We start from the raw sequence: 24,610 nt of genomic DNA, 5'->3' as shown, positions 1-24,610 counted from the left end.
GCCTCCTGATCTGGACAGGAACCAGCCCCCCGAGCCCCCCCGACGGATACAGGATGAGTCGTGAAAGTAGGAGATCTATTCTATCCATTGACTGTATTCTATTTTTGGTTAGGGTCCCAGGAGGGCTCACTAACCACTCGGCTATGGCCTCTATCTCACCAGGTTTGAGGTAGTTAGGGTTGACTGACTCACATCAGGCACAAAGGAAGGGTCCATGATGCCGGCCTCCAGCCTCTTGAAATTGATGTTCTTGAAGAAACAGTGAGCCTTCACCTCCGCCGCTCCATCCACCCCACAGCCTAGCCGCTGTTTGGGGTCTTTGGTCAGAAGCTGGACAGACAGACAGACAGACAGAGGTCCCATGAGAGGTGGGCCGACAAAACCGTAAAGGAGCAGCTTCGTTAGTTCATTCCATATTAGCTTTTCGATTGTCACCGTCAGAGAATAATAAAAGAAATAGCAGAACTACAAGCTCAAAACGCATCACGGTGCGTTTTGAGCTTGTAGATTGGCTATTTGTGCTACTTTTGTGTGATGATGTAGTGCGATGAACTGTGACATTCATTTATGAATAAAGTTAAAATGTGGAAGAGTTTTCTGCCGGACAGAGACACTATTCTATTCTATTATAATCCATTATATTGAATACAGGTTTATTCTGTTAAATTCTGTCCTGATTGAGATTGATCACTTATGACAGCATCAAATCAACGTATTCTTCCATCCCTCCCTCCCTCCTCACCACTCTACAGATGGCCTTGGTGTCCTCTGTAAACTTGTCGTTGTACTCCTCCTGTCCCTCCTGGACTCTCTTCTCCACCTCCTCCCTCTTCACTCGCTCCTTGCGCGCACGGAACGGCGATCGCCCGACGGTCATCTCGTAGACGAGGCAGCCCAGCCCCCACCAGTCTGGGCTCATGCCGTACTTCTCGTTGTTGATCACCTCGGGAGCTGCGACACAAGGAGCCATGGAGGAATAAAAGTCATGTGCTGTTGCATGTTACAGTAGGAGAGTCATGGACTGTTACATGTACATGTCACAGTTCATAAAAGGTTTGCCCTTTTTCCTGCTTTTCTGTATTTATTTGGATAGTAGTAGTGGAGAGTGAACGGAAACAGGGAGAGACACAGGGAGTGACACGCAGCAAAGGTCGGAACTAATACATTTCAGATGACTAAAATATCAAAAACAAATCAAAGTTTATTTATATGGCACATTTAAACAACCAAGGTTGAACCAAAGTGCTGAAAAAAACAGGCAAACAGAGCATAAAACATATTAAAGCAAAATAAAAAGAATTAAAGGAAGGCAAACACGTTTAAACGGATCACAACAAGAATGAAAGAATGAAACCTATGAAATCAACAGGGCCGGGTGGCGCAGTCGGTAGCGCTGTCGACTCACAGCTAGAAGGTCGATTCCCGACGGGGACGTTAGGGCCGTGTTTTCTCAGAGTCATCAGCGCCCATACGGCTATACCCTAGGTGGGGTTGGCGAAAGGGCCTTTCTGTGTGGAGTTTGCATGTTCTCCCTGTGTCTGTAGCTATACCCTCACAAAAAACATGCAGTAATCCTGGTCTCTACAGTGCCTCCCCATGGTCATGTGGGGCGCCTGATGGAGGGGAAAGGAACTGGTTGGATTAACGTGTTCCTTCCAAGAAGTGGCCTGCTCACTGCTCATGCATTGAAAGAGCTCAGATCGGGGCTCTTCCCAGGTTGGCAGAGGGAGAGTAGTGCCCAGGATTACAGTTTAGGCAATTGGCACTGGGTGAAAAATGGGTTACAAAATTGTGGGATAAAAAGAAAAAAGTATGCAGCATTAAGTTATACATAGCAACTTGCTATGTATAGCTTGATGCTGTATACTTGCTATTAGAAAGAGTATGCATACATGGTCAAGCAGCATTAAAGGCCAGGGAGAAAGAAATGGGTCTTTAATAGAGATTTAAACCCCAAGGCCGGATGTGAAGAGGCAGGGAATTCCACAATGTGGGACCGGCAACGGCAAAGCTTCGGCCCCCTCAGGTTGTACACAAGGTTCCGGAAACAGTCAAGAGCAGAGTTAGCCGACCTCAAGGGTCTGGCTGGGATGTATGGCTGAATGAGCTGACATGGGTATGGCGGGGTCAGCCCATTTTGGGCTGGCCCAAATCAAATGAAAATGAACACTAGTCTCACCCATGTAGCCAACAGTCCCCACTCTGCCTCTGATGGCCTCTCCTTCAGGCACTTTGATGGCCAGACCCAGGTCTGAGATGCGGATGTGTCCTGCAAAACACAGAGCCAACGGCACAAGTCAGCCAGGAACAACAGCTCCACCGTTGTGCAAATTTAAGTATTTCAATATTCACATTTCATATCAAGTGTTTGTTTGTTTATTTATGTATTTATTTATGTATTAATTAATTAATTGATTAAATAAAGTATTAGAATGATCACAGATACTGTACATTGAAACATGTACTCTTAGTCACTTAAGAGTAGGAGTAAGAGTTACAGTTAAGAGATTAATAGTAGGATTCCAGACAGATTCTGAACTCACCGTTGTCATCTAGGAGGATATTCTCGGGTTTCAGGTCCCTGGAATTAACAGAAGAGTGCGAGTGTTTTTTAACAACCTCATTGTACAAGACAGATCCGCTAAAGATCCAACATTCAACAGGAAACAAACAAACAGCTTGTCGATGCTTGATTAAAACTGAGAAAGCATCATTTCAGATTGACCTATACTGTACATACGTATAGAGCAACATACGCTTTTCAGGAAACTCATAGTATAGGATTTGGAACATTGGTTTAGAACAGTGGTTGGTTTGAAAGGGTTCCCTTGGTTGTACATAATACTACATACTGTATATACTATGGATTCTATTGGTTGTAGTATGTAGTAATTGACTACATACTACTATGGATTATATTGGTTGTACTAGTACACACAGTACCTGTACACTATGGATTCTATTGGTTGTACTAGTACACACAGAACCTGTACACTGTGGATTCTATTGGTTGTACTAGTACACACAGAACCTGTACACTATGGATTCTATTGGTTGTACTAGTACACACAGTACCTGTACACTATGGATTCTATTGGTTGTACTAGTACACACAGAACCTGTACACTATGGATTCTATTGATTGTACTAGTACACACAGTACCTGTACACTATGGATTCTATTGGTTGTACTAGTACACATAGTACCTGTACTAGTACACAGTACCTGTACACTATGGATTCTATTGGTTGTACTAGTACACACAGTACCTGTACACTATGGATTCTATTGGTTGTACTAGTACACACAGTACCTGTACACTATGGATTCTCTATGCAGGTGATTGAGTCCGCAGCAGATCTGTGCGGCGTAGAACTGGACGCGGTCCTTCTCGAAGCCCGGCGTTCCCATGTTGTAGATGTGGAACTTCAGGTCTCCTCCATTCATGATGGTCAGTACCAGACACAGAGCGTCTTTAGTCTCGTAGGCGTACGCCAAACTCACCTGGGGGTGGGGTGGGGTGGCGGAGACATGTTAAAGCTGCTAAATGCTGACATTTCTTTACAATCGAACTAATAGAGAATGCCTGCATGCTCTGGGGTGAATTTCAAACCAGAAACAGGATTGTGTCAAACCTGTTAAGGCCCACTCTGGTTTAAGGTGACCACCGCGGTGGTTGGAAAGTACAACTTGACGTCACTGACACATTTGGAGGTCCTTGACATGACAATCTTTGAGAAGCACTGTTTCCATTCATAGTCCAGTTTTCGGTGACGAGGTGACCACCGTTTGGGTTAGTAAAAACAGAGAGATGTGTTGTGTGAGCGGTGACCACCGTGGCATAACGTCATGTTGTAGTTTTCGGTGGTCACCTCTTCACCGACAACTGGACTATGAATAGGCCTTTAGTGTGTACTGTACTGAAATATGCATCTAAGCATCAAAGTCACCTTGAACAATAAATGTCCAACTCACAACAAATCTGCTGTTGACCTTCTCCAGGATCTGCTTCTCGTTCAGAGCCATGGACTCTCCTTTCCTCTTCTTGATCCGCTTCTTCTCCAGCTTCTTACAGGCGTACATCTTCCCTGTCGCTCTGACCTGGCAGGCACACACCTGGAGTAGAGGGGGGTTAGATTGATCCATTCGTTTTTTTTTTGTTATTTTACAAACTCACTATTGATTAATTATCATTTGACTATTATATTAACTCATTTAGACCTGGAACCGCTATAGACGAGAGCAGTTCCCTGTAGGACAGGTGCCCATGGTCAGGCCCCAGGCTACTTGATTGACCTGGTGCCTCGTTATGTGGCCAGAAGGGCCCTTAGGTCTGCAGAACAGGGTCTGTTAGACCCACCCTCCACCAAACTAAAAACTAAAGGTGACAAATCATTTCAGGCCGTAGCGGCCAAACTTTGGAATGCTAGCGCTGAGATTTGCACCCTCTGTGGGCATTTTTAAAAATGGCCTCAAAACATTTATTTTTAAACAAGCAATTTGTGGATGGTTCAACTTGAACTTAACTAAGTTACCTTTTGTTTTACGATGTATTCATGATGATCGTATTGTCATCTTGTTTGAGCTGAATTGTACAGCACATGCTTTATCTGCATTGTTTGCTTGTTTGTTCTGTATTTTGATCTGTATGTAAAGCACTTTGTGAGTCCTCTCTGTGAAAGGTGCTATATAAATAAAATGTACTTACTTATTTACTTAGGACCCGTGGTACACCTAAGTAGACACCGCAGCATTGATTGCATACAGCTGGCCTACATACAGGGCACTGCTCCGTGGATTTGTCTATACCACGGATGTCCCAATCACGTTTTTTTGCTCCCGATCCGATTCCGATCATTTGATTTTGAGCATCTGCCAAATTGCCAATTAATACAGATATTTCCGTTAAAGAGTTAACCCATTTTGGGCGGGAACCCCTTGTGGTGTTTCAAGCATTCTGTTATACTTTAGCTATTGAAAAATAGCAGATCTACAAGCTCATAGGGCGCCACCGAGTGGCGCGCTACGAGCTTGTAGGTCTGCTATTTTTGAAAATTCGAAGAACGACTGACATAGAAACATAGCTTTTTCAGAAAACTGTCAGGATGTAGAAGACATTTTAGAATCTGATCTCAGGTCAAAATGGGTTAAAGGGTCCATCATTTATCTGGGGACCACCTAGAACCCCCTCAAGGACCACTGGTGGTCAAGGTCAACAACTGGCTGAAAACCACTGGTATAGTATAGCAAGTTCATGTTTTGTCATTTCTGAATAAATATTTGAAGTTATTCAGAAAACTCAGGTCAGGATTTAGAAGTCTTTTTAGAATCAGCCTCAGGTCTAAGCGATTATTGATCACGTTATTAGCTTGATTAACCCATTCTGGGCGGGAACCCCTTTTGGTGTTAGCATTATGTTATGCTTTAGCCATTGAAAAATAGCAGATCTACAAGCTCATAGCGCGCCACCGAGTGGCGCGCTACGAGCTTGTAGGTCTGCTATTTTTGAAAAATCAAAGAACGACCGACATAGAAACATAGCTTTTTCAGAAAACTGTCAGGATGTAGAAGACATTTTTAGAATCTGATCTCAGGTCAGAATGGGTTAACATCATCATCATGGCTTACCTCTCCGAAGCCTCCCTTTCCCAGCACTCTGTACTGTCTGAACGTGTCTTTAGTGATGGGCTGTCTGACAGAGCACAGAGCAGAGGAAGACGTTAGTACACACACACGTGCGTGTCCATATTGTATCGATCGGCACAAAGACATTATCTGCAAAACTCAATACCGCCATGAGGGCGGTTTCCTGTACAGACGGGATAAAGATCTCTGATACGGCTGCTACACTCTCCAGACATGTACGCCGTGTCGCGCACGCACGCACGCACGCGCGCACGCACGCACACGCACACGCACACGCACACACACACCTGAAGGCTGGGCTGTAGTAGTTTGACATGCGATCTTTATGGCAGTATATCAGCAATACATTCATTACACACACTTGATTTCCCCCCTTTTCCCCCCAATTTTCTTTTGTCGTTATGCCAATTGAAATTGACCTATAGCTAAGCCCCTCCCAAAACTGCTATGGTCCAATCACAGCTAAGCATAACATGATTTAGACAAACCTCTCCACCAATAGTTTTCCTATATGATAACACATTGTTTTTTTTAAAAAAAGGGCACACACATATTTTTCCAGTGCATATGGCAGGCCTTGTTGACGGATTTGGTCTGGTTCCAAAAATGAACCAGTATTTAATGTGTAGAATCCATGATATTTACATTGGAATGAATGAGCCTGGCTGGAAAGTGTCCAAGTGGGAGTGCTTAAGAGGGAGAGGGCAGGGCTTTGCTAAAAGGTGAATTAGCCCTTCACTAAATCCCACCCCAAAAAGCGATTGTCCAATGCCAATCGATACATATGATATATGACTGTGCTGTAGACCTACTGCACTATATGTACTAGTGTAGACAGGCCTACTGTACTGTGAGATATTTGGTGTTTGCATTAGTCAAAGACCAAAACATTCTGGGGCTCTTGAAAAATGTGTAAAAACGCTGGCAGTGGCTGCCAACTGTTCTAGAGAAACTCTGGCAGTTAAGAGCGGTCTAACCGATTCCTTATATGTAAGTGACTACACTTGACCACTGAAGGCTGTACTCTTGTGTAAAATCTGATGTTTTTTTGTTTTGTTTTTTCTAAGAACCTGTGACTTGATGACATTCATACTTGCCCTTGGGCTTCTGTTATAAAACCTAAATAAAAAGATTTTGAGAAGAAAGACAGTGACCTGACAATGTATGGACATTTAAGTATCAGTGACTCAGAGGTAAACATCTCAGAGATCATAGGGCACTAAGGGCAGACATAATGAAAAGACTATGTTGTCCCCTTCAAGACAAAAGAAAAACATTTTCTCCCCTTCAAGTCCCAATTTAGTAAAGCCAATTCACAATTCCCCAGCCTCTCTACAAGTACTCCATCTCTGCTCACAATCGGTCATTGGGAGTGTGTTTAGACAGGTCTACTTTACCTCTCCAACATCTTCCACTGTAAGAAGCGATCAAAGTACATGCTGTTCTGGTAGTCCAGGAATGGCTCTCCACTCAGGTAGGCATGGAGGGCCCTGTTCCAAACAGAAACAACAACACTCAGCATGGGGGGCCCTGTTCCAAATACAAACATCAGCACTCAGTGAGGCATGGAGGGCCCTGTTCCAAACACAAACAACAACTCACTAAAGCCCAGTAGCACAGTCAGGGACCAATTCATTACATTTTATTTAAATTCTAAATCTCAGAGAGATCATTGAGGAAGACCCTCATTTACAATGATGTCGAGATTACTTACACATAAACAACAATGATACAGCAACACAAGAACAACAAAGAAAAGCAATAAGTTAACAATCAGTTAAAACAGTTGCATGTTGACAGCAATCAGTGGTTCAACCAATGGTTCCAGACACAAGGAAACCACTGCAGAGACCATGGAAGCGGTCTGAATCACCCCAACGTTGCTGCTCGAGCTGTCACGCAGTCGCATTGCGACGTGATCAAGTGGTTTTCCTTTTCGTTTCCTTTTTGTATGTGTCTGTCTACTGTAATGCATTTTTGTAGGCCACGCCAACCCTAGCATGTCTGAAGTAAAATCAGACAGAAGTAGCATGTGCTTAAATTCATATTTAGAATTTTTTTTAGATGTCAAACATTTCTGAGATGGTGGAATGGTGATGGATGATGGTCATGGGCAAAGATAATCAACTTCAAAATCTAAAAAAAAAACTGTGAAAATGACCAAATAGCACTCCCACTTTATACATGAGTGCTAAATGCTTTAAAAAGTGCACACTTGAGAGGACCTGAACACCTGAATACTATACTGAACCTGCGGAGCAGCATACTGTATTAGCCTGGGCTGGCATAACGTTTGCAGCACTGCATAGAGATATCTCCACCGACACGGTTTTAAGGCCATTCCACACCAATGCAACTCCTTGCAACTGCCATTGGGGACAGTGTTGTTTTAGCAGATCTACAAGCTCACAACGCGTCGCAGCGCGACGCGTTGTGAGCTTGTAGATCTGCAATTTTCAGCATGCAACCAAGTGTAAAATGGCATATACTGGATCTCTTGTCCACTAGTCCCTTCCTAACATTTTAACAGTCTGGTTTTTATTTGTTGACAAAATAGTCAGTATATTTAGTCTTAGTTTTAGTCACCACAGCTTAGTTTTTATTTAGTTTTCGTCAGTGAAAAAAGGTAGTCGACGAACATTTTTCGTCTTAGTTTTAGTCGACGAAATCAACACTGAATGGGGATGATGGAAGTAGTTGCGACTCGTTGGTGTGGTGTGGACTGGCCTTCAAAGACAGAAGGACAAGGAGGAAGAAGGATGAGGTGGTGTGGTGTGGACTGGCCTTCAAAGACAGAAGGACAAGGAGGAAGAAGGATGAGGTGGTGTGGTGTGGACTGGCCTTCAAAGACAGAAGGACAAGGAGGAAGAAGGATGAGGTGGTGTGGTGTGGACTGGCCTTCAAAGACAGAAGGACAAGGAGGAAGAAGGATGAGGCTCACGTTCGACAGTCGCTGAAGATCTCCTTACAGGGGCTGAGCTCCAGGTTGTCTCTGCACTGCTCTGCATACACCTCTGTTACCGGTACACACTCTGGGGACTGCGCACGCACGCACGCACGCGCACACGCACACACACACACACACACACACACACATTTAGTTGTTTGCGTTCACTTTTAACAGGAAATTTGAACACAAACAATAGTGCTCAATAATAATAATGCTCAAACTTGGGAAACTCAACAGTAAGTGTTTCAGGATACAGATCATGGATACAGGAAGCATCGTCTCCTCCATATGTGGAGGAGACAAGCGCGCACGCACACACGCACGCACACACACACACACACACGCTCCATGACTTCCTCTCTAATAAGCAAAAGGCAGAAAAAACATTAGTCTTGTAAACTTTGTTCAATGTTTAACGGTGTGCTTGCATTGTGTTGTTATGTGCTTATGGAGCTTGTCATTAAGCATTAATACAATGTCATTTAATTTCACTACTTTAATTGGGAAAAACATAATAATAATGAAACACTTCGGACATCGACGACTTACCTCTTTAGAGAGAAAGGTCTTGATGATCTGGTCTCCTCGACTCTTCCTCTTCTCGTCAGGTTGAACCTCGTAGTCTTCCTGAACAACACAATGAGTCACACGTTAACATGTACGTCCTGCCAGAGAATGGAAGCCGCACCACGGCCGACATGTCTACTGCTGGGGAATGTTTGTCTTTAGTTCAATGTTTGTTTAATAAACGCTATTGACAATGAAGGGAAAATTTACCTCATTTTGTTTTGTAACTCATTACGTCATATTGTCTCTTTATTGTTAACCCATTTTGGGCGGGAACCCCTTTTGGTGTTAGCATTATGTTATGCTTTAGCTATTGAATGGTGCAACTACACATTTATTGTTATAGTTACTGTACATTGCATGGTTGCTAACCATAGCAACCATGCTCGTTTTTTTGGTTGCTAACCATAGCAACCATGCTCGTTTTTTTGGTACGAACAAACACGGGTACAAAGCCAAGTTGTTGGAGTGGTTTGCACCACTCAAAAATAGCAGATCTACGAGCTTGTAGGTCTGCTATTTTTTGTCAGGATGTAGAAGACATTTTTAGAATCTGATTTCAGGTCAAAATGGGTTAATGGCATTTAATGTTTGTGTTGGCACCGTTTGTTTTACATCACCTAATCAACATGAGTTAGACTTTAATAAATTAGCGCCCCTCACTTCACACAGGTGTGATTGTTTTGTGAGGGTACACCATAGAGTATATAAAAGGATAGAGACTGAACTGGCACGAAGCTCCGCCCCCCCAGCTATTCATGTCAGTGGAAGTAGCTCAGTGGCGTTTTGAAGCACCCGGAAGACTGCCGGAAGTCCCTCCTCCGGACCTCAAATTTGAGGTCCGGGGTGACGTTGGAGTGATGGTCCTACGTCACGACACAATGTTAAAGCCCAGCTGCACGGGGTTTCCCGGTCATGAATCCACGGGTCCGCCTGTAGTCCCTCCTCCTACCACTAGGGCCCAGAGCTTCAACGTTGAATAGCCTCACTGGCCCCTTGGGGTACACAGGGAGAACATGCAAACTCCACAGAAAGGCCTTTTCAAAAATGTGAGTGTGATTTTAGATGACGAGCTTAACTTCCAGAAGCACATTTCTTCCATCTCCAAGACCTTTTATCATCCAAGAAACATCTCTAAGGTTAGATGCTTCCATCTCCAAGACCTTTTATCATCCAAGAAACATCTCTAAGGTTAGATGCTTCCATCTCCAAGACCTTTTATCATCCAAGAAACATCTCTAAGGTTAGATGCTTCCTGTCTCAATCAGAGAAAAAATGGTTTCTAGCAGATTAGATTACTGTAATGCACTCTTTGCTGGATTCACAAAGCATAAACTCCAGCTTGTTCAGAATGCTGCTGCCAGAGTTATAACAAGAGCCAAGACATTTGGACATATTACTCCCGAACGTTTTATGCTCTCTTCACTGTCTCCCTGAGAAACAAAGAATTGATTCTAAAGTGCTTCTCATTGTTTTTGAGCGGCGCTAGCCCCTCCTATATACAGCTTTAATGTTTGTTTTTCAACGATGCTTGTTTAAGATTAAACAAGCATCATCTTACAACATGTTATCGATGTTGTAAGATGATAAGAGCGTCACTCACTTCACACGGGTGTGATTTTTAACCCATTTAGACCTGACGACGATTCTACAAAAGTCTTCTAAATCCTGACAGTTTTCTAGTCAGTGGTTCTCAAACTATTTCATGTCAAGGACCCCTAGAATTATCTGAATTTGGCCGCCGACCCCCATCTGAAAATATGTAGTTCCAGGGACCCCCCAGAAGCAAAGATTTGAGTTAAAGACGTTCGCTCTGAAAGAATATATACGGTATTCAAAGATTTGCGCCACATTCACGATTTTATTGTATTATTTTTCAACAGCTAAAGCATAACATAATGCTTAAAACACCAAAAGGGGTTCCCGCCCAAAATGGGTTAAATCTATCAATGGTTGATCTAAGGTTTGCTACCACATTGTCTTTGTTTAAAAGCAAACTAAAAACCTACCTATTTTCACTAATTTCAGCTAGATTGTGAAATGTGTAGTTATTTCATTTTTTTTTTCTTTTTAAGATATTTTGTCTTTTTCTGCCTCTAGATACGAAGTGAGTTGACAGGAAACGGGGAAAGAGATGGGGGGGGGGGGGGAGACACAGCAAAGTTCGTCGGGATCGGGACTCGAATCCGCACCACACTGTCAAGCTGGATAATCACTGACCAGCCAAGGTGCCTGGACCGCTAAGCCGGCCAAGGCCAAAAAACACATTTTTGATGTCCAGCGTTTAGTGTGCGTGTAAACACAAAATTTGTCCTAACACAAACATTAAATGCCATTGACAATGAATGGCAATTTTTGAGTGTTTGTGTGAACACAAACATTGCGTAAATACAAACATTGAAGACGAAGGTCAGTACGCAAATTCTGGTCGGAAAGAGATGTATGATGATGCCCCTCACTTCACACGGGTGTGATTTTTGTATTTTAATTATTATTGCGACTATAACTAATGAAACCTTGCGTTCTTGACACCTAACCCACTTTCCCCGCCACTGTCGCCGTGCATACGCCGATCTGCCCCAGCAGTGTGGGATGTATAACAGGACCAGTTATATATCCCCAGGAGCCCAGGTCACTGTGACATAGTGACATCACGTGAAAAAGTTCCATACATGGGCATTCCCAGCTGATACCCTAATACAATCCCTGTTATGCCCATACTGTACTGTATATGGAGATCCCCGACTGTGATCAATATTAACCCCCTTATGGCCATGACGTATTATTGACGTAATGAATCTATAATAATCCCTTATGGCCACTGACGTAATTGACGTAATCGTTTAATCCCCTGTAATCGGGAGTTTAATATAACAAAATGTAGCAACTATTAGCTTGTTTGGCTAACGGCCGATGTAATCTACCTAAAACCGGCCGAAATACGCGCGTGCACGGTCGATCACGCACGCGTGTGATCGCGCATGCATCGCTGCGTAAAATGCGATATTTTGGGCTTGATTAGAGCTTAATTTGACTTAGTTATTAAAATAAACAATGATCGCTTAGCATTCCGGACATCCGATAGTGCTGCGCCAGTCCAAACTAGTCCCGGATGTTGCGATTCCTTAAACCGGAAGTGGCATCGCCAGATTCGCTCTATTTGGTCATAATCGGCACAATGGTGACACTACCGCCACCATCAGGACTGAGTGTCTACTATAGGATTGCCGTGTGAGAATGAAATGGAGTGTATATTGGTGATTGGTATATCACGGATTTTTCTATTGGCATTAAAATGACAAATTAAACATATGAATAGTGCAGGCAGAAGGCACAATCCACTGTTAATTAGGCCAGTTGAGCCCATATATGGGAATGCCAATATATGATCATAATTTGTGTCAGCCCCTGTCTTGAGTGTGGTGTCTTGAGTCCTGTGTCCTATGTGCTGTGTCCTGTATCCTGTGTCTTGCTTGGGTCCTGTAGGATTTGAGATCGTATACAGTGAGCGTTGGTTGACATCTGAGGTTTGGAAGCTGAGAGCAGTTTTTTATGCTGTGCTGTGCAAGTCTGATGTCAGAGTGATGTCAGAGTGATGTGTCAGTGTTGATATGCCCAAATATGGATATTCAGATGATGTCAGTGTTGGTATGTCTATATATGGGTATTCAGGTAATGTAGTCTCGAGGGTCGGTCCCTGGCCATAAATTGGTATTCAGGCAATAGTCTCGAGGTCGTGCCCAACGTGGAGAGCCTTCCTAACAGCCGCACGACCTCCACACTCTCACAGAGGAGTCGCAGTTAACTATGAAACTTTGTTTGTCCCGACCGACACCATCGGCGCCGTCGTCTGGCCAGGGAACACCAGAGGCGCTGCCGTCAGATACTAGCAATCCCCGTTATGCCCATATATGGAGATCCTTGACTGTGATCAATATTAAGCTCATATATGGGAATGCCAATATATGATCATATTTGTGACAGTCTCATGATAAGCACTGGGGTTGCCGCAAAGGTGACAGTTAAGTATGGAATCATGCATTTCCCGTCAGTCAGTCAGTGTATCATTAAAAATCCCCATACATGGGGAAAGCCCCATATATGGTGCCCAGGTCTCGTGACATCGCATGCGATCTAAGGGTGGCAGCCGGGGCAGTGTCTTGAGTGTACAGGGTTTGATGAGATCAGATAAACATATGGAATGAATTCTGTATTGGCCATATATGGAGCGTGTCACGAGGCGTGACGGATGGACGGACTGACTGACTGACTGTTTTCATAGTAAACTGCAACCTACAGTCGCAATAACTACAAAGAAAAAATCACACCCGTGTGAAGTGAGGGGTGCTCTTATCATCGTACATCCTCATGACGTAAAATAGACACTATGCTTATTTGCGCAGACGCTATGATGTAAAATTCTCCATTCATTGTCAATGGGAATTTAATGTTTGTGTAGGACGTAAATCTACACTAATAGCTGAATATAGGAGGGGCTAAAACTAGCGCCCTCAAAAATCCTGAAAAAATGCTAAACTATAGTAACCTTGATGTGGAAGTCCATATTTGGTCAACACTAATGTCATTTGATAATGTCACATTTATGATGTCATATTGACATGGTCAGTGTGGAAGCTGCGGTAGCTAGAAGTCCATTTTTGGGCAAGACTAATGCCATATTGATGATGTCATAGTGATGTCAGTGCGGAAGCTGGCTATAAAAGGCTATAAAAGCTCTGGAATATCTGAGATAGGCAGCACTTACTGTTAAAGTTGTAGACCTTTTGCAATCAGAACTCTCAGTAATCAAATTAGTTCTTAATGGAGTCAAAGGTATCTCCTCTGGTCACTCATGGCCAGGGTTCCCCGGCATCCACACCCCAGGACATGAACTACAGCAACAATCACCCACACGCCACAACGTTGCTGCCCAACATGGCTTCTGGTGTTCTCGGAACATATGCACCTGCAACCAATCTACCCATTAGCCAGACTCACCCAGGCGTGATGAGTGGCATGACTGCCAGTGTGCAGCCAGCAGTGGTCGGCAGAGTTGTTCAGCCCGCATTGACTCATACACCTATAATGTCTGCTTCTGGCCAACCTCTCAGACCTGGGCCTGGTGCCCCAGGCCAACCACAGAGACCCGGAGGGCCTGTGGTGGCGGGCCATGCCAGGATCAGCGCCGTTGCACCTCAACTCGCCCTCAGACCACAACAACAGACCTTCCTGACACCCGGGGGATCTGGAATACCTCCTAACCATACTATCATGAGAAATGATAAGGGCCAACTTTTTGTGGTACCACACAGCTATTTGGCTCAGCTCCAAGCCAGGGCCCAGATGGTCCCAAACATCCACCCCAGACCTGCCACCCCGACAGCCAGGCCGGCGTTCCAGGCCATCCATGTCGGTCCGCCCATTCACCCAGTGCCCAGAATGCCAGGAAAGAATCCCATCAGCGTAAACAACCAAGCCAATCAGAAGCTGAGCGATCCAGGGAGCGGTACATTCCGAGATGACGACATCAACGATGTGGCGTCCATGGCAGGCGTGAACATTAGTGAGGAGAACGCTCAGATCCTAGCGTCCAGCTCAGAGGTGGGCACAAAGATCCGTTCCTGTAAGGATGAGAACTTCCTGGCCACTGTCCTTCTGCATCGACGCATCCTGCAGATAGCCAGGACGTTCGGAGTGAGCGAGGTGCCGGTGGAGGTGGTGAACTTTATTTCTCACGCCACCCAGTGCCGACTCAGCGCCCTGCTGGAGAAGGTGTCGGCCGCCGCTCGGCATCGCACCGACGGGTGCGGTGCCATGGATGCCGAAGGAGGACTGTACGAGCAATCGTCGGACGTCAGGGCACAGCTCCGTTTCTTTAAGCAGCTGGAGAGCATGGAGAAGCAACGCAAAGACGAACAAGAGAGAGAGATCCTTCGGAAGGCGGCCAGGAGTCGTGCCAGACAGGAGGACCCTGAACAGGCCTGTCTGAAGCAGAAGGCTAAAGAGATACAGCAGCAGGAGCTGGCCCTCATTCAGCAGCACGACGCCAACCGTGCGGCCCTCGACGCCATCGGTACTCGGAAACGCAAGTTGGACTCGCCGTTGGAAGCCTCCGCGGCCGACTCAGAGGTCGCTTCAAGCGCGCAGGGCCAGTGCTCGTCCACAGCCGTCACTTCCCGACAGAAGCCCCGAAAGCAGGTCACTCGAGTCAACCTTGGGGACTTCATCTTCTGTGTGGAGCAGGAGAGGCCCAGATCATTACTGCTCTACAAGGCACTGCTGGGAAAAGCTGAGAAATGCTGAGTAAAGCCTCAGGGGACGCGTTTCTCTCTGCCCACTGCAACTTCATGTGGCCGGTCGTCTATTATGTACAGTACGACTCCAGATTTGGTTTGGTTGATTCATGTATTTATTGAGCACTCCTACAGATTTTGTAGAAGCACATTGAGTCCTCGCTTGTCATGTGCTACAGTATATAAATAAACTTGACTTGACTCTGAGTTAACAGCTTTTGTCCTAAACACGTGTCCACACGGCCTCTCGATAAAAAACGTGGTGTGCTAAGGACGTGTATAGTAGGCGTCTAGGTCCTTTATTATAATAATGATATAAAACACGATCGCTGTAATCAATTCTTTGACAGGGCCTTTGCTAGGCAACGCCTTGTGCAGCGCTCAGCGGCATGTTAGCCGTTCACCTCCTTGTTTACGGCCCAACAAAACTGACTATTCTCTCTGAATGCGTGCGTCGCTGTCCATGGTTTTGATCAGAATGGCAATGTTCTGTCCGAATTTCTTAGCACATCACTTCATGATGCGATATGAGCTTGTAGATCTGCTATTTTTGAATAATTGTGAAGATTTGTGACAAATCTTTGAATATAGTTTTTACATTTTTAACACAAATCTTTGCTTCTGGGGGTCCCTGGAACAAATATTTTGAGATGTGGTCGGCGGTCAAATATAAATAATTTTGGGGGTCCTTGACATGAAAAACTTTCAGCACCACTGCAGCAACATAACGTTTTCAAAGAACTGTTAGGATTGGGTTACATAAACAGTGAGTATTTCAGTGTGAGGTTCTGACACCAGTCTCTTTCTATCAATGGGATACAATGTGACCCTATGGTTGCTTGGCAACCTCACAGTAAACACGGCGGGATTCCATGAGGTCCTGGAGTGTCACAGTGTGTCACACCAGCGTCACCAGCTTTCCATCATGCACGCACACGCACGCACGCAGGCACACACACACACACGCCCACACAGACAGATTATACAAAAACTTTGCTTTCGAATGCAAACACTTGCATTTCCAGAAAGCCAAATACCTTCATAGTTACACACAGAAAGGAGGAGGTTCAACTGACTCCACAGAGGTGTGCGTGCGTGCGTGCGTGCGTGCGTGCGTAACTAAGAGTCAGAGAAGGTGATGCAACCGTTGCCAAAATGTTGTTGAACTCAGGCTATCACAGGTTAAAGAGAAAGTACACACACATGAACTGTCTGTCCTCGGGGGTTAGCCAAAAGGGGATTGGCCTTTTGGAAGCAGCGGGTAGGTATCTCTCACCGCACACACACACACACACACACACACACACACACCCACACGCACACACACACACACACAAAACAGTGTTGGCCACATTGTTGATATAAATATGAAGCATGTTTTATTGAGTAGTGTTAACACACGGGCACACATCCAGCCTGCTTCTGTGTTAGACTGGACACGGTAAGGTCCCATTAGGAGACTCTTTTGAGACTCGAAGACTCCGCCGGTCATCAATTTATTGATCTCCATGAATTCAATGCTTCAGGGGGTGTGTAATTGACCTTTAGCTAAGCCGCTCCCCAAACTGCTATGGTCCAATCACAGCATGCACACAACATGGGTTAGACAAACCTCTCCACCAATAGTTTAAAAAATAAATGTCATGCACATATTATTTCCAGTGCATATGGCAGGCCTTGTTGCCGGATTTGGAAGAGATTTTGAAGGTCTGGTTCCAAAAATGAACCAGTATTTAATGTGTAAAATCCATATTTACATTGGAATGAATGAGCCCGGCTGGAAAGTGTCCAACTGGGAGTGTCCAAGTGGGAGAGGGTGGGGCTTAGCTAAAGGTGAATTGATAGAATATAAGTACAGACCTGTTATGGTCATTCGGGGCTTTATGTGTTTCTGGTAATATTATTGTCTCATTTTGTATTTCTTTTGGTTTTTCCAAATATATTTTTATGGCATTTTTGCCTTTATTTGATATGGTACAGTAATGTGATAGGAAAGGGGGAGAGAGGTGGGGGGAAGACACGCGGCAAAGGGCGACGGGCTCGGGACTCGAACCCGCCAGGCTGGATGAATACAAAACTGCTCGCCCCAATTCCAACTCGCCCCAAACCGCGAAGAACGGTTGCCCCCAAAGCCCAGCAAAGTCGCCCTAAAATCTCCAGCGAAGTCGCCCCCAAAAGTGCGGACAAGTCGCCCCGTAAAACCGAGGTAACAGCAGAGAGAGATTTTTACCTGTGCTTTTAAACAGAGAGAGAGAGATTTTTACATGTACTTTTAAACAGAGAGAGAGAGCGAGTTTTACATGTACTTTTAACCCATTTTGGGCGGGAACCCCTTTTGGTGTTGAAAAATAGCAGATCTACAAGCTCATAGCGCGCCACCGAGTGGTGCGCTACGAGCTTGTCGGTCTGCTATTTTGGAAAAATCGAAGAACGACTGACATAGAAACATACAACAACAACAGATCACCTGTAGGAATGCACACGGACGGAGTGCAAAACATACTCTCTCCCATGCCTTACAACAGTGGTCCTGGAGGGGGTTCCATGATGGTCCCCAGCTAAATCTTTAACTCGAACAAGTACTATACGTTTAGACAGACATATCAGAATAGAGAATGCAATAGATATATGGAAATGGTACAACAACAACAACATGCATCAGGTGATGCATGGTAATGCATATGGTAATTGGCTATCCTTGGCTATCCAGAATGGAATTTCCAGAACAATGGAGGGGATGAGCCATTCATTACCCATGCATCAGTTGACTAACAACAACGACAAACTGGTTCTAAATGTGCAGGTTCTAAATGTTCTAATATACAGAAATAAACATGGGGCGAGATATCCACACTTCTGGGCGAGATATACACGCTCTGGGGCGTGATATCCACGCTTTGGGGGCGAGCTATCCACGGCTTTGGGGCGACCGTTCACTTTTCAAAATTCCGGGGCGACCGTTCTTCACTTTTCGCGGGGGCGAGTCGGAAAAGGGGCGACCGTACCTGTTACCGGCTGGATTACTGGCCCAGGTGCCTGGACCGCTCAGCCGTGGCCCAGGCCCTGATTTTGTATGTCTGTGCCAAAAATGGAACTTAGGCAAAAATGTCCACCACAAGCCTGCATGACATACAGTAGGATGATGGTGGGATGGTGGTAGGATGATGACATGCAGATGACCCCTGATGACATGGTAGGATGCAGTCCCAGTCAGTGAAGAAGGGTGCTGTAACTAAACGTCACCACCAGGTGTCAGTGCAGGACGTAGTACCAGTCAGTCAAGATGGAGGATGTAACTGAACCTCACCACTAGGTGTAATGTAGCGTGGCAAGGGCTTGTTTAATCTGCCAGTATAGAATTATTTTAAGAGGAGGTGCATATGAATGGATGCTCGGTAATCACTTTGATGACTCATCACTTCCATTCAGGTGGTATAGAATGATGATATCATTTTAACATTTTAACAGTTAGCAAACGGCTGTCTTGGCCATCCATTTGTAAACTATTTCGGTATAGGCCGCAATTAGTAACCTATATTAACAACAGACTTGCGTATTTTAATGGATGCACAAGACGACCAAAGGGGGGGGGGGGGGTCTTGAACCAGTCCCGTACCTTCCCAAATCACGTGTCAGTACAGGATGTAGTCCCAGTCAGGGAAGAAGGATTAGATGCTGTAAACGTCACTAGGTGTCAATAGCCTGGCTGCCTCCAGCCCTGAATCACTAGCCATGCATTCAAAAAATATATGTTTTGGCGATTCAGAATACTGAAGTGCAACGAAATGAAAATCTTATTTTGGCCATGACATTGGGTGCGTTCGGATATAGGCACAGTGAGCGCACAGCCAATACAAATCCGAAGTGTTTGCTGTCTATGCGCCTTAAAGGGATAGTTCAGATTTTTTGAACTTAAATTGTATGAAATACTTGCCATTAATATAGTGGTTGCAACTGTATTAATTGATTGCCCGAGTCCCATGGTGGGAGTTCTGCTCTGGTTTTGGTCAATATTAAGTAGTTCCGGTCATTTTGTGGGGGGCACTGGGGCCACGCAGTAAAAGTAAATTAATCCACAAAACGAACGTAATTTGTATTGTTGACCTATTTCTAAAATATTAGCGCGACTTTCGTTCAACTTTGACCCCTCTATCACATGGAACTATTTTTTGGGCGTAGTGATATGGACACAAAAAACATAGTTCTGTGTGATAGAGGGGTAAAAAAATGACGATATTTTAGAAATAGGTCAACAATACAAATTACGTTAGTTTTGTGGATTAATTTACTTTTACTGCGTGGCCCCCAGTGCCCCCCACAAAATGACCGGAACTACTTGATATTTCACCAAAACCAGAGCAGAACTCCCACCATGGGACACGGGCAATCAATTAATACAGTTGCAACCACTATATTAATGGCAAGTATTTCATACAACTTAAGTTCAAAAAATCTGAACTATCCCTTTAATATGAAGTATAAGTAGGATTTCGGAGTGCTGGCTATTTCTTTGTTACTGTAAATCTGTGTGAGCCGTGCATGTGCCCGGTAAACTGAGACAGACTGAAGCTACATTCAAAACTGGATAGTTTGAGCAAGTCAATGCAAAGACTAGACGTCCGGGCAGCCAATCAGCGTTGATGTTGTTCCAAAAACAATACACAAGACCTTTGCAAAGGCATAAGAACTCATTTTGCTCATAAGAAATATAGTATAGCATGAATTATGTTAAATATATTGAATGGTATACGGAGAACTCGCCAGTTTACCAACTCGCCGCGATTTATTGCATTTTAGTTTTACTTCACCTTCATTTAAATTGCATTGAATTGACAGAGAGAGAGGATAGTTGTTTAGAGTTAACATAGAGAAAGTAGGAATGCTAAAAGTTTAAACACCAAAGTACCGAAACAATGTATAGCAAACAATATCCTGAAATGGTAGGCCTACTTATCATTGGTATTCACATACTCACCTTTTTATCATCATCTAGCTCAGGGGTTCTCAACGTTTTTGGCCGGGGACCCCCGGAAATGCTTTGGCAATGTCTCGGGACCCCCGCCCCGCCCCCTCCTGACCCCCAATATGAATTGACTGCTACAATAACCTTAAACCATTTTGGGCGGGAACCCCTTTTGGTGTTTTAAGCATTGTTATAATTTAGCTATTGAAAAATAGCAGATCTACAAGCTCATAGAGCGCCACCGAGTGGCGCGCTACGAGCTTGTAGGTCTGCTATTTTTGAAAAATCGTGAAAAAATACAAAAATATTATTTTTGAAAATAATTTGGGGACCCCCTAAAATAATTTGGCGACCCCCCGAGGGGTCGCGACCCACGGGTTGAGAACCCCTGATCTAGCTGACCATTTAATTGCACAAATTAATTTGATCACTTTGGAAATGAACTATAACAGCTGTGGGTTTGACATACTACACTGATGAAGACAGCATGTTAGCATAACGATGAAGACATTGATGAAGAATTGGTAAACTGGCGAGTTCTCCGGTATTCCATTGAACGAGTCGTCTTTTGTGTTTTCTAGCTCGGCTGTAGGTGTTTCGAGGTACAAAATGGAACGAGCGGGTCCAATTAGTTACACTCCAAAAGTTAAATTACGGTGTACTTTTTACATCTGGTATATCAATAATATATCAATAATAAAATCCACCACTTAAAGTAGGGGGAAGAGAACTACAGATCTGCCTAGAACTGGGGACCCCCGGAAATACTTTGGCCATGTCTCACAACCCCGCCCCCCCCTCCCCACCCCCAATACAAACTGACTGCAAAAATAACTTTAATAATAGAGAAAATATATCATAAATGAAAACTGAAACCAGATATAATCATTAAGGAAAGTTTATGCATGCACTGTGTGTACTATATGTAAACTCTTCATTTCCCTTTTCCAGCCATTCAGTTGCAAAAAAAAAAAAACACCCCGGGCCTAGAAGAGAGTGAACTGGAGCAAAGGGATTTTTTTTTTTACACCAACGGCGCAGAACCTTAGGCTACAGTACGCAACCAAAGTGAAGCGACTGGAAACAAATATACTGTACATCTTCAGGTCTGCATTCACATTAAGAGTGCTCAGTTTTCTTTTCTACAACAACAAGACAGAGCCTCGGGTCCTCTGGTTTTGTACGCGTAGGTCCGACATCTCTCGGTACTGCTCGGGAACTCATATTTCTAATAATAACATGTTATTAACAAGACATCTTCTGCTTGTGTACACAAAGCAATGAAAGTCTTGGCATTAGTGGCATACAACAGAGATGACGGAGGTTCCCATAGAAATGTACGGAACAAACAGACTTACTGTACGGACAGAACACACAGAGGCCTACGGGGTCACGCTTGTGCTGATTAAGCCCCGTATCGTTGCTGTCGGGCAGAAACCTCTCTGTATTTCAACTTTTTGTGCTTTGTGAGCTTGTTGTTGGGTGGGTGGGTGTGGGTGTCAACCAGTCACAGAAAGAGAATGATGAGGGAGTGATGGAGGCCATATTGGGGGGGGGGGGGGGGGGGGGTGTTGGAAAACAATGGCGTCTTTCTATCCGGACACACACATGGCTACAAAGATATTCTGGGCATGGCTTTAAACGCTAAGGACAAGTTATGTGAGGGGAGGCATTATGTCTAGATGCACAGCAGGGGGGGGGGGGGGGGGGGGCATGGCGGTCTATTCAGCGACACATGACCATGTGATCATCATACGTTGTTTCCTTCTGCCCTAGGACTGGCAACATAATGCCAGTTTTACTTGTGCTGCTTAATTGCCGATTAACAATTTAATGTGATTTTGGTGGAGTACCGGCAGAGTACTCGTTCATCCCTCTAGGTCACAGAAGTCTTTTTTTGTCAGGAGAACACAGGCGTCATCTTAGAATCGCCTCATTTAAGAATTGTGGTCCAAAAAACCTCTCGGCGATATTGTCAGGGAGATTGGCTCCGTTTTGTTTACGATACGAGTATTTGATAAGAGTCCGTTTCGAACAAAGATTTGACTAATTCGGCGGTGGTAACGTTAGCGATTTCTCGCTGTCAGTTGATGCTTCATATCCATATGAGTCAAACCGTCGGGATCGTGTATTTATTTTTGCAACACAGTTCTTATATGACGGGAAATTAAACGCGTCCAAAAACGCGACACAGGTGGACTGTGTAAATTACGTCAGACTTCGGTGCTCAGACAAAATAGTGTACATATAGCCGATACATTCAAAAACAGATCTACATGGTCAAGAGCTTGAAAGTCTTTCGACGTGGAAACAACATTTTGTTCTACACAGTCCTACTTCTGCTGTCATGAAACAAGTGCATTCAAAAAAGGTGTGCGCGTGTGTGTGCGTGCCTACCATTGCATCCAGCAGATGGATACATCGCAGTAGCTCGGGTCTCGTCTCACAGAACTGACGGAAAAGAAGGTCTCCGATTGGCTGCTTCTCACACAGGCTGACATAGTCTCTCTCTAAGGGAACCACACACACAATTAGCAACAGACCCAGTAAAACACCCACAAATATACAATGACACACACACACACACACACACGTACCGATGCTGTTGCAGAGCTCAGTGCACTGGCTAATATGAGGGAAGCGAAGAATCTCCCTCCATTTTTTGCTTCTGCCTTTACGCTTTCCCCCTCCACCTGTAGCACAATGACACAGGAAGAGAAACGCACGTCAACAAAACACACCATGTCAACAAAACACAGCACGTCAACAAAACACAGCACGTCAACAAAACACACCATGTCAACAAAACACAGCACGTCAACAAAACCTTGACAACAACACAGCTGTGTTAGTGTTCTTTCTGTCAGTCGGCCGCGTAGTGCTGTCGTAATTTTACACTGCTTCACAAATCACCTCCGTCAGGTGGAAACCTCATAATGTCCAAAACTGTTACTTTTCAGGATTACTCATTTGTGTGACGGTGTAGTGTGATCAAGTTAAAATATGGAGAGTGGTGGTTTCTGCCAGACAACAATGAAGTATGCTTTCTTTTGGTCAGAAGAGTTATGGCTCGTAGCCTCGCACACACTGCACGATATTTGCTCCGATTATGCTGTCGGGAGCCTTTTGGCGCTCGCCGACAAAACTCCCAATCTGACGCAAGATTGGGTTTTGATCGGCGAGGTTTTGCTCTAGCAGGTTTGACATTTGGCTGTCTCGCCGACTGGACATAATACAGTATGAACTGGGTTGCGACCCGAGAAGGCCTGTATTACAGCCAATGAGAGTACAGGACAGCTGTGCTCACTGCTCACAGACACTGTCTGTCTGTCTGTCGACTGTATCGATAGATGATCAGATGATAATATATATAACCTTTATTCCTTCGGTAAATCCCTGTGTCGTACATATTGGTAGATATATTAGCCCAATATTGCTGTTACACATTTCACTTGAATAATGTTGATAAACTGCATAGTAATCAATGCTGCAAACTTTTGGACCTTGTGCGCTGCCGCTGTGTGTCTGTCTATGTGTCAATGTGTCTGTGTGTCTGTGTGTGCACACATACGGAGAGAGACAGAATTATTTTATGAAAATCAAGATTTAACGCCCTGTCTCGCTATAGCGCACGTAGGCTACGCTATAGTTAGTTTGTTAGTTTCATTTATTGTTTATTGTGTGGAAATTTGTCTTCACTCTCAAAAACAGTAAAAAACAAAGTTACAACAGCAATAACACTTTACACACAATTATTTTCATGGTAAAAAAGTGCAGGACAACAGTGGCAAATACATTGGCAAACAAACATTTCTCCCTGTGTAGCCTATTCCTGTGTGTGTGCACGCAGAGAGAGAGAGGCACTCTGTATCGGTCTCGGGTCTTGCGCTTGTATCACGGCATCCTGCCCGTACGTGAGATGTCAAAATGAATTGGAATAAAACATTAATTATGCAGCCTATATGTATCTATCGGGTCTGGATCGCATCTTGGTGAACTCTTGCAGTGTGTTATCCCTGATTCCCTAGTCGGCGATCAATCGTTTGGTGAACGCCACAAAGATATGACAGTCGATTTAAAAAAAAGAGTCCTGTACTGTAGTGTGAAATACATAACGATCTGATGACTCGCCGTCCTACAGTCTGTAGGGGCCATTACCCAACAAAATAACTCCTCCCTTGGGAATTCAA

General features: G+C 44.4%; 1 protein-coding gene across 2 annotated transcripts in view; it reads right to left on the bottom strand.

Annotated features, from left to right (window-relative positions):
* LOC306933317 (G protein-coupled receptor kinase 5-like) overlaps positions 1 to 24,610 on the bottom strand; it is a 76,746-nt gene that overhangs the window by 4,802 nt on the left and 47,334 nt on the right. For both annotated transcript variants that reach the window (XM_079515479.1, XM_079515478.1), the window contains exons 2-13: positions 23,018 to 23,113; positions 22,818 to 22,930; positions 9,147 to 9,224; positions 8,589 to 8,686; positions 7,045 to 7,137; positions 5,630 to 5,693; positions 3,977 to 4,117; positions 3,315 to 3,505; positions 2,544 to 2,581; positions 2,180 to 2,269; positions 743 to 951; positions 193 to 330 (exon numbers count right to left, since the gene is read on the bottom strand). In XM_079515479.1, coding sequence (XP_079371605.1) covers positions 193 to 330; positions 743 to 951; positions 2,180 to 2,269; positions 2,544 to 2,581; positions 3,315 to 3,505; positions 3,977 to 4,117; positions 5,630 to 5,693; positions 7,045 to 7,137; positions 8,589 to 8,686; positions 9,147 to 9,224; positions 22,818 to 22,930; positions 23,018 to 23,113 — 1,349 coding nt within the window. The remainder of the gene's footprint in view (positions 1 to 192; positions 331 to 742; positions 952 to 2,179; positions 2,270 to 2,543; positions 2,582 to 3,314; positions 3,506 to 3,976; positions 4,118 to 5,629; positions 5,694 to 7,044; positions 7,138 to 8,588; positions 8,687 to 9,146; positions 9,225 to 22,817; positions 22,931 to 23,017; positions 23,114 to 24,610) is intronic.

This window comes from Electrona antarctica (assembly GCF_951216825.1).
Source record: "Electrona antarctica genome assembly, chromosome: 12".
In the NCBI taxonomy this organism is placed as follows: Eukaryota; Metazoa; Chordata; class Actinopteri; order Myctophiformes; family Myctophidae; genus Electrona; species Electrona antarctica.
Note: the sequence above shows the minus strand (reverse complement) of the source record. Positions and strands in the feature narration are given on the sequence as shown.